The sequence below is a fragment of the Danio rerio genome, chromosome 21 (assembly GCF_052040795.2).
Source record: "Danio rerio strain M-AB ecotype USA chromosome 21, GRCz13ab, whole genome shotgun sequence".
NCBI lineage: Eukaryota > Metazoa > Chordata > Actinopteri > Cypriniformes > Danionidae > Danio > Danio rerio.
Window position 1 is genome coordinate 12421017 of NC_141041.1, and position 19427 is coordinate 12440443.

Below are 19427 nucleotides of genomic sequence, written 5' to 3' on the forward strand. Positions count from 1 at the left end.
CGTGATTCGTGGATCGGGGGCTCGTCGATTTAATTTTTCTAGGTGGCGCTGTCGAGTCATTTTGCCACGCCCACTTCCGAAGCCCATAACAAACGTAAATTTTCGCCACTTCTGAGGTGTGTGCAAAGTTTCGTGAGTTTTCGGGCATGTTTAGCCCCTCAAAACTGCGATTCATTCCGCGGAAGAAGTCGGAAGAATAATAATAATAAACGGAGCAATTCCAATAGGGCCTTGCACCGTTCGGTGCTCGGTCCCTAATAATAATAAAAAACGGAGCAATTCCAATAGGGCCTACGCACCGTTTCGGTGCTCGGTCCCTAATAAAAAACGGAGCAATTCCAATAGGGCCTACGCACCGTTTCGGTGCTCGGTCCCTAATAAACGGAGCAATTCCAATAGGGCCTTGCACCGTTCGGTGCTCGGTCCCTAATAAGAAACGGAGCAATTCCAATAGGGCCTTGCACCGTTCGGTGCTCGGTCCCTAATAATGATCAAGCACTAGCTATTAACTAACAATGAGCAATTTGTTTGTTAAAGTACTTATTAAGCTTAGCTAATCACTGGCGTCACTGTCTCCGTTCGGTCACACACTGTGTGCTTGAAGTTTGGACTTGCTATTTACTCGCAATTTAAATCTTAATCATTAAATTCTTCCTCATTCGCTAAGTATTTGTCTCTCCTACTTAGGGTGACCAAACCCTTAATACATTTATACAAACAAAGCTGCTTTAAAAACGGTCTGTCCCTCGAGCATCCGCCTGTTGTTTGTAGCTTTAGCCTGCTAGCGCCGCTGGTCAGCTAAAGCTACCGACCTCTTTAACCATACACTTACTGGCTTTGCTCTTTACCCCGTAAAATGTCGCTTCCGTCTCTGTCCTTGTGTGCAGGAGAAGCATCGATGGAGGCGTTGGAGCTGGAGCTGGAAGAAGTGGAGTCCCAGATCCGCGCGCTGGTGGTAAGACGGTCGCGGCTACGGGAACGGCTTCTAGCCGTACCTAATGCTAAGGCCGTCTCATCACCTAAGGTACGTGGAAATTACAACCACATCATTCCCTCTACCTCAACCCCGCGTCCTTCTCTGTCCAGGCCCAGCGCACCCGGGGCGCGGCTCAGCCAGGCGTCGTTCACGCCGACACCCGGCTACCACGGCGCCTGGGTGCAGCCGCGCAAGGTGCTTCCCAGATCCCGGGGCAGAACGTCTCCGCCTGTGTTCGAGATCTCCACGGAGAACCGCTTCTCCCCTCTCCGCGAGTCGGGTCCCGATGTGGCCATCATCGGTGACTCGATCGTTCGTCACGTCCGTGCCGCCTCCTCAAAAGGTAATAAAGTACGTACTTTCTGCTTTCCTGGTGCCCGTGTGAAAAATATTTCTACACAGATTCCAACCATCCTGGGCGCTGCCGAGAGCCCTGGTGCCGTTGTCCTCCACGTGGGGACAAACGACACCGGGCTCCGGCAGTCGGAGATCCTGAAGAAGGACTTCAGGAGCCTGATCGAGACGGTTCGACGCACCTCGCCCGCCACGCAGATCATCGTTTCTGGGCCGCTTCCTACCTACCGCCGAGGAAATGAAAGGTTCAGTAGACTTTTAGCTTTGAATGAATGGCTAATAACATGGTGTAAAAAACAGAAATTGCTCTTTGCTAATAACTGGAATCTTTTCTGGGAGCGTCCTAGGCTCTTCCGTCCTGACGGCCTGCACCCCAGTCGAGCCGGAGCTGAACTCCTGTCGGACAACATCTCCAGACTACTTCGCACCATCTGACTAGCAGGTAAAAATTCACAAAATTCACACTATAGCCACCTAGACTCTTGTTCACCCCACTTAAACATCAGTAACGCATATCTGGCGAATCCTATAGAGACTGTGTCTGTTCCTCGTATTATTAGATTAAGAAATAAACGTACTGTGTGCTCCAGGAAAAATCTAGTAAGAATCAAACCAGAAAAACCAGTAGAAAGTGAAAATACAAATTTCGTAAAACTTGGTCTCCTAAACATCAGGTCACTTGCACCTAAAGCACTTATCATTAATGAAATAATAACAGAAAACAATCTTAATGCACTCTGTCTCACTGAAACCTGGCTGAAACAAAATGACTATATTAGCTTAAATGAAGCAACTCCTCCAGGATTCTTATATAAACATGAGGCTCGTCAAACTGGTCGTGGTGGTGGAGTTGCATCAATCTTTAGTGATTTCCTTAATATTAAACAGAGAAACGGACTTATGTTTAGCTCCTTTGAAGTATTATCGCTTAATGTTCAGCTTCCAGATACTATACAAAAACCTATGTTATCTCTCGCTTTAATCACCATATATAGACCCCCAGGACCCTATGTCAAATTTCTAAAAGAATTTTCTGATTTTATTTCTGACTTACTAGTCAAAACTGATAAAATGCTAATTGTAGGTGACTTTAACATCCACATAGATGACGCTAATGATACATTAGGGCTCGCGTTTATGGATTTAATACACTCACTTGGGATAAAGCAAAACGTTGTGGGTCCAACCCATCGCTTAAAGCATACATTAGATCTAATTCTGTCTTATGGAATCGAGGTTATTGACGTAGACATTATACCACAAAGTGATGATATTACAGATCACTACCTCTTACTATATAAGCTATGTTTACCTGAAATCAGCAAACCCGCTCCAATACTCCGCCCTAGTAGAACTATTGTTCCGTCAACTAAAGATGAATTTATAAATAACTTACCTGATCTCTCTCTATTTCGTAATGCACCCGCAAACTCAAATGATCTTGATGTAGTAACCAGCAGTATGGATGCCATCTTTACTAGCACACTAAATACTGTGGCACCCATAAAATTAAAAAAGGCTAGAGAGATTAAAACTATACCATGGTATAATAGTCATACTCGTGCGCTCAAAACAGCAACCCGCGCCCTGGAACGTAAATGGAAAAAAACTAATTTAGAGGTCTTTAGAATTGCGTACAAAGACAGTATGTCCAGCTATAGGAGGGCTCTAAAATCTGCCAGGACCGAGCACCTGCGCAAACTGATAGAAAATAATCATAACAATCCTAGATTTTTATTTAACACCATCTCTAAATTAGCAAATAATCGGTCATCCTTGGAACAAACTACTCCACCGCAAATTAGTAGTGATGACTTCATGAATTTTTTCAGTAATAAAATAGAAGGCTTTAGACAGAAAATAGGAGATGCCAAACTTTCTGCACTGGCTTATACTCCAAATCCTGTAAATATTTCATTAAATCATAATAATAACCTACACTGCTTCAAAATCATAGAACATGAAGAGTTAGTGAAAATTATAAATAGCTCTAAACCAGCTACGTGTATGCTGGACTCAATTCCAACAAAATTACTGAAAGAGCTGCTACCTGCTATAGGAGAACCTCTTCTTAACATTATCAACTCTTCTTTATCTATAGGCCATGTTCCAAACTCTTACAAGCTAGCTGTTATTAAGCCTATTATTAAGAAACCGCAACTAGACACCAACAACTTAGCTAACTATAGGCCTATTTCAAATCTTCCATTTATGTCTAAAATACTAGAAAAAGTTGTTTCCACTCAATTATGCTCTTTTCTGCAGACGAACAATATTTTTGAAGTGTTTCAGTCAGGTTTCAGGGCTCACCACAGTACAGAAACCGCCTTAGTGAAAATAACCAACGATTTACTCTTAGCTGCTGACCGAGGGTGCGTCTCGCTATTAGTTTTACTCGATCTTAGTGCGGCATTTGATACCATTGACCACAATATCCTCATAAATCGCTTAAAGTCTACAGGTGTCCAGGGACAGGCTCTACAATGGTTTAAGTCATACTTAACTGACCGCTACCAGTTTGTAAATCTTAATGGACAGCCTTCACAAATCTGCCCAGTAAAGTATGGGGTGCCTCAAGGATCAGTTTTAGGCCCTTTACTGTTTACAATTTACATGCTACCTATGGGAGACATTATTAGAAGACATGGGATCAGCTTTCACTGCTATGCAGATGATACTCAATTATATATTTCCACTAAACCTGACGAGACGTCTGAACTTTCTAAACTAACTGAGTGTATCAAAGACATTAAAGACTGGATGACAAACAATTTTCTTCTCTTAAACTCAGACAAAACAGAATTATTACTTATTGGGCCTAAATCTTGCACACAGCAGATCTCGCAACTCAATTTACAATTAGAGGGATACAAAGTTAGCTTTAGCTCTACTATAAAAGATTTGGGTGTCATATTAGACAGCAATCTAACTTTTAAAAACCATATATCCCATGTCACAAAAACTGCCTTCTTTCATCTGAGAAATATCGCTAAATTACGAAATATGCTATCCATCTCAGATGCAGAAAAGCTAGTCCATGCTTTTATGACTTCGAGACTGGATTACTGTAATGCTCTATTTGCTGGCTGCCCAGCATCCTCTATTAACAAACTTCAATTAGTGCAAAATGCAGCAGCCAGAGTTCTGACCAGGTCTAGAAAATATGATCATATAACCCCAATTTTATCCTCCTTACACTGGCTGCCTGTTAAATTTCGTATTGAATTTAAAATATTACTTCTCACCTATAAAGCTCTAAATAATCTAGCTCCTGTTTATCTAACCAACCTTCTGTCTCGCTACGAACCAACTCGCTCCTTAAGATCTCAAAATTCAGGGCTTCTGGTAGTACCTAGAATAGCAAAATCAAGTAAAGGAGGTCGAGCCTTCTCTTTCATGGCTCCTACACTCTGGAATAGCCTTCCTGGTAATGTCCGAGGCTCAGACACACTCTCCCAGTTCAAAACTAGATTAAAGACCTATCTGTTTAGTAAAGCATACACTCAGTGCATCACCTAGCAGGTTCCACACTGCCTTCTGCATCTTGCTTATATACACTATGAACAGCAGCTACGCTAATTATTCTCTTTATTCTCTATTTTCACCTGGGGATACTCATCCCGAGGTCCTCAGATTAGGCGGAGTCACTGATTGGATCCAAGACCAGCGACGTGATGATCCCAAGGATTCCATATCCGGGACCAGGCCATATCCTGAGCTGCTGCTGCGCTGATGGTCGTGGGGAGTGGAGAACATGAGTCTGATTCCAGCGACGCTCCAGGGACAGACGAGTCTTCATTGAGGCCATCTTCCAGCATAAACCACGGCGAATGAAGCTCTGCACAAGACTTTTGGCCAGCGGAGAAATTAAAATGGTCGTGCCCAACTGAGTCTGGTTCTCTCAAGGTTTTTTTTCTTCACTCCCATCAGGTGAAGTTTTTTTTCCCTCTCCGCTGTCGCCACTGCCTCGCATGGTTCAGGATTGGTAGAGCTACGCATCGTTGAATTTGCTCTTCAGTGTTTGAACTCTCAGTAATGATTAAATCACACTGAACAGAGCTAAACTGAACTGAACTGAACTTAAACACTAAAACCTGAACCACACTGTTCCAATTACTATGACCATTTATGTGAAGCTGCTTTGACACAATCTACATTGTAAAAGCGCTATACAAATAAAGCTGAATTGAATTGAATTGAATAATGTTATTAAATAAATAAACAATACACCTGTTCAGTGTCTCTATTAAATAGATTAATAAATGTATTATTACAATTAAAATGTTGCATTTAGTTGAAATTAGCATGTAAATACCAAGAGGGGGTGTCGTGGTGGCGCAGTGGGTAGCACGATCACCTCACAACAAGAAGGTTGTTGGTTCGAGCCTCGGCTGGGTCAGATGGCATTTCTGTGTGGAGTTTGCATGGACTCTCCATGTTGACGTGGGTTTCCTCCGTGTGCTCCGATTTTCCCCACAGTCCAAAGACATGCAGTATATACTGTAAAAAATGCAAAGTTCCGCACAATTCCTTCATGTTGTCCCAACACAAATCGATTAGGTTAACTTAACACTTTTTATTTATGTGGATTGAACAAAAAAAATTAGGTTGTCTCAATGAAATCTCAGGAATTGTGTTGCTTCAGCTCTTTTTCAATAAGTAGTTTGAACAAGTAAAAAAGAATTGGGGGGGGGGGGGGGGTGTAAAGGTGAATTGGGTAGGCTAAATTATGTGTTTATGTGTGAATGTGTGTATGGGTGTTTCCCATTGATGGGTTGCAGGTGGCAGGGTTGTCTGCTTTGTAAAACATACGCTGGATAAGTTGGTGGTTCATTCCACTGTGGCGACCCCTGATTGAAGGGATTAAGCCAAAAAGAAAATGAATGAATGAATGAATGTAATTACCAAGTCGTATGTATTTCCAAATGGAAAATAGTTTCTAAAACATTATTAGATTTATGAATAACATATTATACATACACCAATGACTGTAAAAAATATGGACGACGCGACAGCCCTTTTTCCCATTGAACGCCTTGAGGGCAAAACGCCTGCTTGACGGGCACAAACTGTCGCAAAAGACTGCTGAAATTGGAGCCAGACATGCGCAGAAGGATTGTCTGATGGAGCCAGAGGAGGAGCCGCGAAAATGAGCAGAGTCGAGCTTCCAATCAAACGCTTTATGTAAAATCAACTACGCCCCCCGAACTTCTCAGCATGCGTTTGCTGTCATATCAACACAAATGGATGTAATAACGTTAACAAATATGAGGGTTTTATATATTCAATCGCGCCAGCTCCAGGCCGCAGCGCATAACTTACTCGCGGCGTCGCGGGCTGATTCCGGCTCACATGCGGCAGCACCGGCTCGCTCGGCCGCCGCATCTGGCTCGATTGACTCGGACTGGAATCGGGCAGTGAGTCCAGGCATCCGGAGTAGGTCCAGCAGAGGTAACATTAGTCAGTCTGAGCTCTAAGAGATAAGTCTCCGGCAGGCGAGAATCTAGCCGGAACTGTGTTTTGCTATCTGGGTGGCTAGGCGTGTATCAGCAAACTAATAAAGCCCGAAAAAAAGCCCTGAACTTAGCGAATAAACAGTGTTCCACCAGGATCATGTATGTCAGAAACTATAGTTTACTGCTGAACTCATTTTGTCATGGTAAAATAACACAGAAATCGAATAATAACATTTCAGTCTACTTCAGTCTCCTGCCGAAGCTCAGACGCCGCGCTTTGAGAAACTGTCAATCACAGCTGTCAATCACGATGACACGCCCAGCATTAAATTACTGCTAAAAACAAACTGTTTACAAAAATGAAGATCTGCACCTATTTCAGCACAATAACCAGTGCCTTAATCGACTAGAACTATCTTTCGGGACATTTTATTGCAAGTGTAATATTTTTTTTTATTTGGGCTCAAGTCTCCTTCATTAACACGGAGGAGGCGGGCTTTATGACTTGTACTGCAGCCAGCCCCCAGGGGGCGATCTAACGGCCGAAACCTTCACTCAAACGTAGGCTTGCGGCACACTTGACATACACACACAGCTGAAGTCATAATTATTAGCCCCCCTTTAATTTTTTTCTTTTTTTCAATATTTTGAAAATTATATTTAACAGAGCAAAGAAATTTTCACAGAATGTTTCATAATATTTTTTCTTCTAAGAGAAATTCTTATTTGAAAGTCTTTAAGCAATTTTTTTTTTCGATAGTCTAAACAGAACAAAACCATCATTTTACAATAACTTGCCTAATTACTCTAACCTGCATAGTTAACGTAATTAACCTATTCCTGGCCAAATTCCCTCCATCGGCTCTTAAGATCATGACCTCCCAACCATTCCCATCCACTGAATTGGCTTTATGACTGTCTTTCCACTCCTATAGCTGGTGTGTGGTGAGCGCACTGGCGCCGTTGTCCTGTGGCCGCCGTCGCATCATGCAAGTGGACGCTGCACAGTAGTGGTGGTGTGGAGAGACCCTCCTCATGATTGTGGAGCGCTTTGGATGTATGGCCATACACAATAAATGCCTTGTATAAATACACATTATATTATACATTTATAACTGTTATCCAGAGTTTTCTTTTAAAAGCATTCTGCCATTATCAGCACGCAATGTATCTTGGGATGTTCAAGGATGTGAAGTACTCACAGGTTGTATACTTCATTACCTTGAAAACGAAAGATGCATTTTAAGGGTGCATATGAAGGAGCCTTCGAATTTACTCATTCATTTTCCTTTGGCGTAGTCTCTATTTTATCAGAGATCGCCAGAGCGGAATGAACCACCAACTACTCTAGCATCTGTTTCATGCAGTGGATGCCTTTCCAGCCCAGTACTGGGAAACAGCCATACACATTCACAAACACACTCACACACTGCAGCCAATTCAGTTCATCCAATTTACCTATGGTGCATCTCTTTGGACTGTGGGGGAAACCAGAGCACCCGGAGGAAACCCATGGCAACACGGGGAAAACATGCAAACTGCACACACAAATTCTGCTGTGGCAACCCCTGATGAATAAAGGGACTAAGCTAAAGGAAAATGAATGAATGAATAACTTCAAAAATTAAATGACAAAAAAAAAATATATATATATATACTGTATATATATATATATATATATATATATATATATATATATATATATATATATATATATATATATTATAATGTTTATATAATATATTTAAAACAATATCTCTGCTGAAATAATTTACTACTTAACAAATGACCGACTTCAAATAAATCAGTCAGTCAAAGTCAGCTTTATTGTCAATTTAACCATATGTACAGCACATATAGAGAATCGAAATCACGTTACTCTCAGACCCTAGGTGCCTAACATATAATGTTAATACAAAAAAAATAGTTTTACGAAAGAACACAATAAACACAATTATACATAAAATGTAAACTAAATACCTTAAATGTAGTCTAAATTTATACATTAAATGTAATCTAAATATATACCTAAAATGTAGTCTAATTATATACATAAAATGTAGTCTAAAGAATAAAAAAGAAAGAATAAAAATTTGTAAACAATACAATACAATACAATGACAATTAAGGGCATATGGCAATGAGTGCAAACCAGAGTTGTGCAGATATAGAACAGTATATAGTGCAAAAAGCCTTGTTAACATGAGATGTTAATACACAAAAAAGTGGACAACTTAAAAATTATATGGCAACTTGCTGCAGAGCTTTTTTTAGTTGACTCAACTTAAATAGTCAAGTGCAGTACTTGGGTTAAAACTGCAAAAAAAAAAAAAAAAAGCTGTGCAGCAAGTTACCATACTATTAACCCAACCTTTATTTTTTTTTACAGTGTAAGACTGAAATGGAATTCATATTTTCTGTCATTTATACTTTGATAATCAGCCTTTCAAACATTAAGCAATATTCATGAAAATGTATTTATTCAGCAAGAATACGTTTGACTGTTCATTATTTACACTAGAACTGTGTAAAGGTATAGTCAAAAATAATTCTGCTATCATTCAGAGAATGATGAAATTATGATCGCATTTTGTGCTAAAGTTATTTTATATGTATGTTTGGAATAAAACAGCATGCAATTTTTTTTTTTTTTTTTTTGTAGCTAAATAAGATGAGGTTAAGGCAGTTTCTGCCATAAATCACAGATTTACATTAACAAATACCTACAGTAATGCTCGCTTCTCTCTATAGGTCTGAACTGGAAATGCAGCATTCCTTAAATGTCAGTAACTGCAAAGTCAATGTTAAGTGCATAAAAGAAATGATGCAGTTCCTTTAAATTAATTCAAGGAAATTGAATTCTTAATATTTTACTTATAAAAACATTTTTACTATAAATTGCTTATTCTTAGACAGATCCACTCAGTAACACTTTGTTACTTTTTTCTTTAAGACATTAAATTATTATTTAATTTTTAAGAAGAGAGTCCAAAACAATGAGTACCCCTAAATTAATATGCTGGGCGAAAATATTAAATACAACTTTAATAAACAGTAGAAATCAACAGAACATAAATAAATACAGAATTTTGTTGAAATTTTGTAATTTACAAATTTGTTTGTTAGATTTTAAATGCATTGCAAACTCTTATTTTGATGGATATACCGTTTAATAAAATTGTTTTGTTTAATTGCACCAGAATATATTGTTTATATTCACAGAGACATGGATATTGAATGGACTTTCAAAAGGGGATATATATATATAACAACAACCTAATTATATTAAATTACATCAACATAATATATATAACTAAAATGAAAAAACTAAAATTAAAAATTAAACAATGACTGAACTAAACATCTGGAGCGTATTGCAGATTGCATACAATTAATATAAAATAAATTTGCTGCAGAGAAATCTTTTTTGGAAAGTAAGTGAAATTTAAGAGCCATTATAAAAACATTTTTATTTATCATTATATATATTATACATTTAGACAAATAAAAATGGCTGTTTAATGGTTCCTGCACTTGACATGTTTTCCAATGAAAACGGAAAACATGTCCCCCCAGCAAATATTTCTCGTAACAAAGAAACTAGATACGGTTGAAGGCAAAGATTGTGTGAAATTAATCCGTTTTGCTGAGTCATTGTGTCATGTTTCCAGGAAACTGATTCAATCACATTTGATTTACAGACCATAGCAATACGTCAGTGAAAACAACACAAAACCTAAATGATCTTTGATTTTAATAAGTATTCTTTTACAGGATAAATACGAAAAGCTTTCCTGCAAGTAACACTGAATCCGATGTAAACACAGCACTGGCATTCAAAGCCTCGCTGGTATGTGTACTTTAAAAACTGAGATTCATGTTGCAATTCTGTTCATCTGATAATGCCAACGATGAGAGTCTGCATATTTCAGATGCTTCCGACACGTTGTTTTCTCAGAACCACTGTACAATTATTTGAATCTTGTGATCTTGCAAGATTTGAATAATATTATTTAAATGTTTTGACTCCTGGTGAGGGACAACACACATGACCTCATGAATAGTCATCAGGGTATTCAAAGAAACGTCAAATTGTTTACAGTGAAGACTGACAAGCAAATAATGTTGAGATTGGAAATGTTCAAATCCAGCAATTTCAACATAAATGTCAGGCCAGTAGCAAGCCTGGTGAAGGAGGTGGTCCTTTTTTGTAAAAAGTGGACCTTTTAGCAGTTATTTGTCTTATTTTCTATTTATTTATGAGGTTTAAATAGGTTGTATTTTAGTGATAGTTTAAGCACTATTCTTTGCTGGATTTGCTTGTTGGAGGGTCATCATCACATATCATAAAATGTTTGTTTTGAAATAATAATAATAATATATTATTATTTTTATTATTATACATTTCAGCAGTGCATTTTTTTTTTTGGAAAAAAGTGAAGGTAAAACTCTTACTGATACTGACACTGATTCTGTTTTGTGTGAGATTATTAAAGGTGTAGTATGTAAGTTTGACACCCAGTGGTTTACTAAGTACTGCACGCCTAGTTCAAAACATGTGCAGGCTGCCAGATTGTCAACATAAACAGAAGGGTGCCTGACTATAGAGCCTAAATTCTGATTTAAGGCTGATTTAAATTGTGTTCTAACTAAAAGCAACAGCGCGCAATAGAAGGAACATTTTCCATTTTAAAAAGAGTTTTTGTTCCAACCAAGACCTGAAATTGATTAGAAACAGCTTCTATTTCTGCACCTGAACAACAGATGAACTCTGAATCTGTGTCTCATTTCAGAGTCTGCTACTGTCCACCAGAGGTCGCATTTCAGTCACAGACCCATGCTTTGAGAGCTTTCCTGACTGAATGAATGAAATACCTTGTTTTCCAAAAATGGAACCCGGGTGCTGGGTGCATGCAACTCACATTTTTAAAGCAGAAAATCTGACTTCAGCATTGTTTTTCAGATAAACAAGTATGTTCACTTAACATGTTTCTTAAATATCTGCAAACATATTATAGTACTTTTATGCTTTAGTAGTCGAAAACGTACACAGCACCTTTAAATACACATATAGTCTAGAACAGGGGTGCTCAATCCTGTTCCTGGAGATCTACCTTCCTGCAGATTTCAGTTGCTACCCATATCAAACACACCTGCCTGTAATTTTCACATGGGCTGCGTCCGAAACCGCCTACTACTCAGTAGGTACTGCATTTGAATTTAAACATACTACTCGGCTGTTAGAAAAGTATGTTCTATACAGTATGAATGTGAAAAGTATGAATGGAATTCGGACATACTACATCTGCCATTTTGTCATGGTCACGTGACCTACGTGCGTCAGTTGCGTCGCTTTACTTCCATTCATGAATTTGCTCGCGGGGCATCATGGGATAGCGCAGCATGCATGGGATGCGCACTCCGGAATCTCGCCGGAAGTAGTAAGTCATCCGGGTACTTTCGCATACTGATTTTCGAATTCTATGAATTCGGACATACTACTCGGCTCGCATACTGATTTTGGCGTACTATATAGTATGGAAGTATGCGGTTTCGGACGCAGCCATGGTGTTCAGGTCCTTATTAATTGGTTCAGGTGTGTTTGATATGGGTAGCAACTGTAATCTGCAGGAAGGTAGAATTATACAAAAATGCTAAGCTCCACAAAATTCCTTCATGTTGTCCCAACACAAATTAATCAAGCTGACTTAATCGTTTTTCAAATTAAAGTGGATTGAACAAAGCAGTGGTGCTAAACCCTATTCCTGGAGATCGACCTTCCTGCAAAGTTCAGCTCCAACCCTGATCAAACACACCTGAACCAATTAATTAGGACCTGAACAGCACTTGATAATTACAGGCAGGTGTGTTTGATATGGGTTGCAGCTGAAATCTGCAGGAAGGTCGATCTCCAGGAACAGGGTTGGTCACGCCTGACATAAAACAATTAGGTTGTCCCCCCTAAAAAACTTAAGAATTGTGTTGTTTCAACTCATATTTAATAAGTAGTTGGACAAATGTTATTTTCTGAGTGCATGTAAGCTAGAACTACAGTAAATATTACGTTTACACATTGTACACCACACATTCTCATTTCTCCTGACGACATGAGAGCTGACAGTCTATTAATGGGGAAACAAAGTTACTCGCATTACTTAAATAAAGTAGCTAAAAAAAAAGTTATGTGTTACATTTAATTCCTTAGATTTATATAGCGCTTTTCTGGGCACTCAAAGCGCTTTACACACAATGGGGGGGATCTCCTCATCCACCACCAGTGTGCAGCATCCACCTGGATGACTGCACACCACACGCCAGCTGATTGGTGGAGAGGAGACAGTGATGAAGCCAATTGTAATATGGGGATGGTTAGGAGGCCATGATGGACAGAGGCCAGTGGTCAGATTTGGCCAGGATGCCGGGGTTAAACCCCTACTCTTTTCGGAGGACATCATGGGATTTTTAACGACCACAGAGAGTCGGTCTAACGTCTCATCCGAAAGACGGCGCTCACTGAGCAGTATAGCGTCCCCTTCACTATACTGGGGCATTAGGACCCACACAGACCGCAGGTTGGGCGCCCCCTGCTGGCCTCACTAACACCACTTCCGGCAGCAACCTAGCTTTCCCATGTGGTCTCCCATCCAGGTACTGACCGGGCGCAGCCCTGCTTAGCTTCAGTGGGCGACCATGTGAGAGTTGCAGAGAGCTAGCTGCCGGCTATTACATTACTAGTTACTTGGACAAAATCATCTGATTACATCATCTGATTACATAACTTGGATTACGTGTAATGCGTCATCCCAACTCTAAGTGTATTTTTCTTCTGTGCAGGTTTTATTAGAACAGATAACCAACCCATAGAGCTGTGATAAATACACTGAGTGTCAAAGGATTGTGTCAAAACAATACAGAATATGTACGCTCTACATTCATGCATTGTCCTGCATTCATACGACTTAGTGCGGCCTTTTGAACAAAACAGACCACTGCAAGAATAATATCTATGTATGCTTGTTTATGTATAGAAATATGGAACAATGACTTGACAGTTGTGGAATGAACAAGAAAAACGTAGAAGAATGTCTTTTGAAAAATGACGCTTCCAGGAAACGGGTTTTAAGATTTACTGCCAGTCATTCTGTCGTCTCACTTAGTTGCTCATCAAGATCTGCCAGACAAACTGAACAGCCAGGAAATGAGGCTCGACAAATTTCTTTCGATGTCCTTATATATTCTTCAATGTAAATACGTCATGCCATATTCATTTGGAATGTAATCTTAAATCAGTTTATTAAACAAAATATTTTATGTTTCACTTATACTCTCTCTTTCTCTTTCTCTTTCTGGTAATACTTTAGATTAATAGTCCATTAGTTAATGTGTTTACTAACATTAACTAAGTATCAATAATCTTGTCAGGCATTTATTAATCAAAGTTCAACATTAACTAATGTATTCTTAAAATCCAAAGTTGTGCTTGTTGACATTAGTTATGAACTAACATATTTAACTTAAATAACATGAACTAATGTTAACAATGATGAATAAATAGTATAACAAATGTATTACTAATATTTAGTTCATTTGAGTAAATACTGTACATTAACTAGCGGACAATTAGACTCTCTTTTTGTTAAATAAATCATAAAGCTGCATGTTAAAATGCATGATTCAAAATATTTCTATATATTATACAATTGTGTAATCCAACAAATTGCAATTAGAACTATAAAGTAGAAAATGACAAAATATTAAACCAAAATATCATGCTGAAAGCAGCGTTATTATAATAAATTAGACCTATTATTTAAATTAAAAAAAATCTATTAAAAATATTAGAATATCTTTTTTTAGTTAGTTGAATAAGACACATTACTCCATTTAATTTAACATTAAGTATAAAAAATACAATAAAGTTTTTTTAAATTAACAAATCAAAATATTGAACCAAAGGTTACTTGCAAGGATAATTTAGTAAACTAAAAATAAAACTACAATTTTTTTAACTTCATTTCGTTTACTTTCAAAAGAAAATAATATAAATCAAATTAAATTAAAAGTCAAATAAAAAGAATGAAGTAATAACGTAATTAAAATAAAATAATAAATTAATTAAACAATTAAATTAAATTAATTTAAATAAATAAAAAATACCACCCAAACTGTGGTATTTTTGGAGAATGAAACCTGCTAAAACAATAAATAAATAAACATGCAAATTTATAAATAAATTGATAAATAAATCCATAAATTATTGCATAAATAAAATATTAAATGAATAAATATGCAAATTAACATGTATATATATATATATATATATATATATATATATATATATATATATATATATATATATATATATATATATATATATATATATATATATATACGTATATGTATATGTATGTGTGTGTGTGTGTGTAATAATTCTGACCAACTGTATATAATCTAAAAACTCCTGTATAAATAAATATAAACATAATTAACAGTGCAGGCATGTCAGTAATTAAATAAACCACACAAGTGTTGGGAGAATAAGAAAATGCTAAATTGAAAGTTTATTTTTTCTCGCCTTTTAAATGTTTATTCATTCTTGAATGTAGTTTACTATTTACTTTTTTCTTAGGTCAACATGCTAATGAGAGGGGGTCTGGCAATCATCAGAAGCCAGGCATAAAAATTAAATGCAACATTTTTCTAACAATCAAACAATAAAGGCATGAAGGTCACCTTCTAATGACTGATCTTAAAAAAAAATAATAATAATAATTAAATTAAAGAAACCACTCATTTAAAAAAAACTAATACTATTCAAACTGTGGTATTAAAATAAAATAAAATAATACAATAAAATTAAAGTCAAATAAAAAAAAAATAATAAAAAAATAATAAAAAAATAAATAAAATAAAACAAAATAAAATAAAATAAAATAAAATAAAATAAAATTAAATTAAATTAACAACCACTAAAAAACAAACACCATTCAGTCTGTGGTACTAAAATTGAAATAAATTAAATAATAAAATAAAATAAAATTCACGTAAAAAAACTGAAATAAAATAAAATAAAATAAAATAAAATTAATTATATTAAATTAAATTAACAACCACTAAAAAACAAACACCATTCAGTCTGTGGTATTAAAATTAAAATAAATAAAATAATAAAATAAAATAAAATTTAAGTAAAAAAAAACTGAAATAAAATAAAATAAAATAAAATAAATTAAATAAATAAAATTAAAAAGCAAACACTATTCAATCTGCGGTATTAAAATTAAATTTAATAAAATAATAAAATTAAATTAAATTGAAGTAAAATAAAATGATATAAAATAAAATAAGATAATAATATAGAAGTTAAATAAAACAAAACAAAATAAAATACAATAAATAAAATAAAATAAAATAAAATAAAATAAAATAAAGAAACAACATTTTTTTAAAAACCAAATACCATCCAAATTGTGGTATTACAGTAAACTAAGACATTTTCCCCTCTGCTAATTGCAAAGTAAATAGTTTAACACTGGACTTCATTCATAACTTAAATGTTTAAAATAATCTTTCGTCAATTAACTTATCAAAAGTACATTGAAAAAATTATAAATAAAAAGAACAAATGACTCTAAAAAAATTTTATATACATAAAACAGCCATTAATAAAACAGCCCTTTATTGAAATACATAAAACAGGTTATTCAAGACAGAAAGGATATTCATATTCTTATTCATAAACCTTAAAACAAGCACGAAAATAAAAGCACAACACTAACACGTCAACACCGTCACACTTCAGAGTCTGTCAGGTGTCCACAAATCAGTGTGTAAACATGACGGATGGACTTAACATTTCTACAGCTACTCAACACTCAGGACTTTACATAATTTCGTTCCTGACTATCTGATGTTGTTTGTATAGTGGCATATTTTGCACTCGTGTTATTATTGCGGAGGAAAACGCGAGAACTGGTTTTATTTGTAGTTCTTTTTTCCTCATTGTTAGCGAATGACTTAAGCAAAACCTGCAGGATCATTTTATGCCTGTATAAACCACAATCCGCCAAACAAAACTGACTTTTTGAGGCAGAAACACCTTTATTGTTACTTTGAGACTGAAGTGGGATCAAATAGAGATCAAAAAGTTTGATGCTTTAAAATTTACTTTCTTCTGCAATAAACAGCTCTGGACCCCTTTGACTTTCACTGTTTTGTCAGGGGTGGACAATAAAAAGACGTATCACGCATCATAAGCGTAATAATCTCATTAGATAATTGCTGTTTCTCTTAATCGTTTTTTTCTGCTGCAAAACAGTGATTATCATGTATTGTTATCATGATTTACAGGAGACGCCCACTACAATGTCAATCAGTGCAGCAGTAGTTTGTATAACCAGATTTCAAGCATTTTTAGAGCAAGAATCATTTGATGACACAATAAAAGTCTCTATCAAAAGATGAAAATACTAATCCCTTGTCCTTTTTTATTTACTTTTGCCACTTTAAACCAGTGGTTCTCAAAGTGGGAGTGGGGACCCCTAGGGAGGTCGCGGGACAATGAGGGTAGGGGGTCGCTTGGCGATTTCCAAAAATCAACATTTTATTAAACTATTAGAATTACCATAATTTATCCATAACCTACTGCAGAACAAAAAAACAGTTAATAGTAACATTCTTAACATGGTAATAATCAACATTAAATAACAACATGCAACTAAAAAACCATTAGCCTTTCAAAATGTTTTGTTTTTGCGACCCCAGGGGTGATTACGATATATTAAAGACACAGCAATACCGTCATTGAATTTATGGCACCAGGTTAAACTTTCCGACACCTTTACAGCACATTCTGTACATTCAAAATAAATACAAGCCACGACTGCACATAGAGGATGGCCTCCTAGTGGCGTTCTTCAAAAATAAATGATGAATAGACTTGGGCCTATTGGTATGTGTGCAACTGCTGTGTGAAAGGTTTATATATTTATAACCCCTTTAGAGGATATTGGGGGGCGCGAGTCACTGGCGTTGTTATTATGGGGGTCGCAGGCTAAAAACTCCTGCTTTAAACCACTTTATCAATGCTTTATTAATAAGCATTGCATACACATTTGCTATGTTAAAGGTAATGAAATGATTGTGATCAGTTATCAGCATTTATATCTATGAAACTGTTTAAACGGCATGTAATTATGTTGAGTGAGGATGAAAGATTATGCTCTATTTTTTTTATATGAAATCAGTTATTATTAAAATAGTAATTAAATATAGATATTGAGGGATAGTGATGAAAACAAATTAAGATATTTAGTTTTTAGCCCATTACCATACAGACAGACAGTAAAAAATTATGAATTAACTTACAGATCCCAAAATAAGCAAATATCTTCCTTAGGCAAATGATGTGGTACACAAATTATAGTTGCATGTTAATGTGTATTTCTGTAATCTTGTGTTGCGAGTTGTTTATAATGTAAAGTTGATACTTAAATGAGACATAACTGAGAAAATGTTGAATGAAAAGTAACATCTGAGCAAGAAGGATGTCTAGAAATCTTAGAAATACTCAAAGATATAGATTTTAATTTTGTAGAAGAAATTCAATAAAAAAATGACAAATAAAAATTCCTATTTATAATTTATGATAAGTTTTAAAAGACGAAATGTCATTTAATGTAATTTTTATTGCATATGTAACAAGGTAATACGCTTCCATGTTTTCATATATGTTTTAATAGAAATTAAAGTAAAGAGCAAGGAAATTTTCACAGTATGTCTGATAATATTTTTTCTTCTGGTGAAAGTCTTATTTGTTTTATTTCGGCTAAAATAAAAGTGTTTTTAATTTTTTGAGCACCATTTTAAGGACAAAATTATTAGCCCCTACAGAACAAACCATCGTAATACAATAACTCGTCTAATCACCCTAACCAGCCTAGCTTACCTAATTAACCTAGTTAAGCCTTTAAATGTCAATTTAAGCTGTATAAAAGTATCTTAGAAAATATCTAGTTAAATATTATTTACTGTCATCATGGCAAAGATAAAAAAATCTTTTATGAGAAAGGAGTTAATAAAACTATTATGATTAGAAATACTGTATGTTGAAAAAAATCTTCTCTCTATTAAATAAAAATTGGGGGGAAATAAACACGGGGGAGGGGGGTTGGGGGGTTAATTCTAACTTCAATTGTATGTAACTAAAAAATGAAATATGAATTGAAAAATGACCCTAAAATAACACAAATGGTGACATCAAAGTCAATTCACTCAACTAATACTCTAATTATAAACAGCGCTAATTATAAACAGCACTTCATTTCATCATCTCTATAACCTGCACATTATTATAAAGCGTGATGTCATTCACACTTAATAATGTCAGGGTGGGGAAATCACTTCATGCGCTGTTAAAAGAGAAAAGAGAATTAATAAGGCGCATAATGGCCAGGTCTTCCTGGGAAGAACAAACGTTGATGACTAAATATTAATGTAATAATCTCAGGGTAATTATCAGTGATATTTATACACTGAGGTTTTTGGCATCTGTTGAGAGAACAGGAAGAACCAGTCCAACGCCACATTCCTGAAAGGAAGACGGTTGAATAGACATCGCAGCGCTCAGAGGGCCTGATTTC

At 36.0% G+C, this 19427-nt stretch overlaps 1 protein-coding gene across 3 annotated transcripts; it reads left to right on the forward strand.

Annotated features, from left to right (window-relative positions):
* The first annotated feature begins 559 nt into the window (after positions 1-559).
* Positions 560-5526, forward strand: LOC147838791 (uncharacterized). 3 transcript variants are annotated; one of them, XR_015520022.2, is made up of 4 exons: positions 560-737; positions 888-955; positions 1087-1575; positions 1678-1790. XR_015520022.2 is itself a non-coding variant. In XM_087300922.1 (3 exons), exons 2-3 carry the CDS (start codon positions 899-901, stop codon positions 1763-1765), a joined length of 765 nt encoding a protein of 254 aa, XP_087157048.1. In that variant the 5' UTR covers positions 560-793; positions 888-898; the 3' UTR covers positions 1766-5526. The 3 variants fall into 3 exon arrangements, 2 of the variants coding, with proteins under 2 accessions (XP_087157048.1, XP_087157047.1); XM_087300922.1 differs by having other exon boundaries at positions 560-793; positions 888-1575; positions 1678-5526; XM_087300921.1 differs by having other exon boundaries at positions 888-1575; positions 1678-5526.
* Positions 5527-19427: the final 13901 nt, after the last annotated feature.

What these genes read in the sequence shown, in the direction of transcription:
- LOC147838791 (XM_087300922.1), top strand. Translation starts at nt 899, where the DNA reads ATGGAGGCGTTGGAGCTGGAGCTGGAAGAAGTGGAGTCCCAGATCCGC. An exon ending in TACCGCCGAGGAAATGAAAG is followed by an intron (nt 1,576 to 1,677) that starts GTTCAGTAGACT and finishes GGAGCGTCCTAG; the next exon opens with GCTCTTCCGTCCTGACGGCC.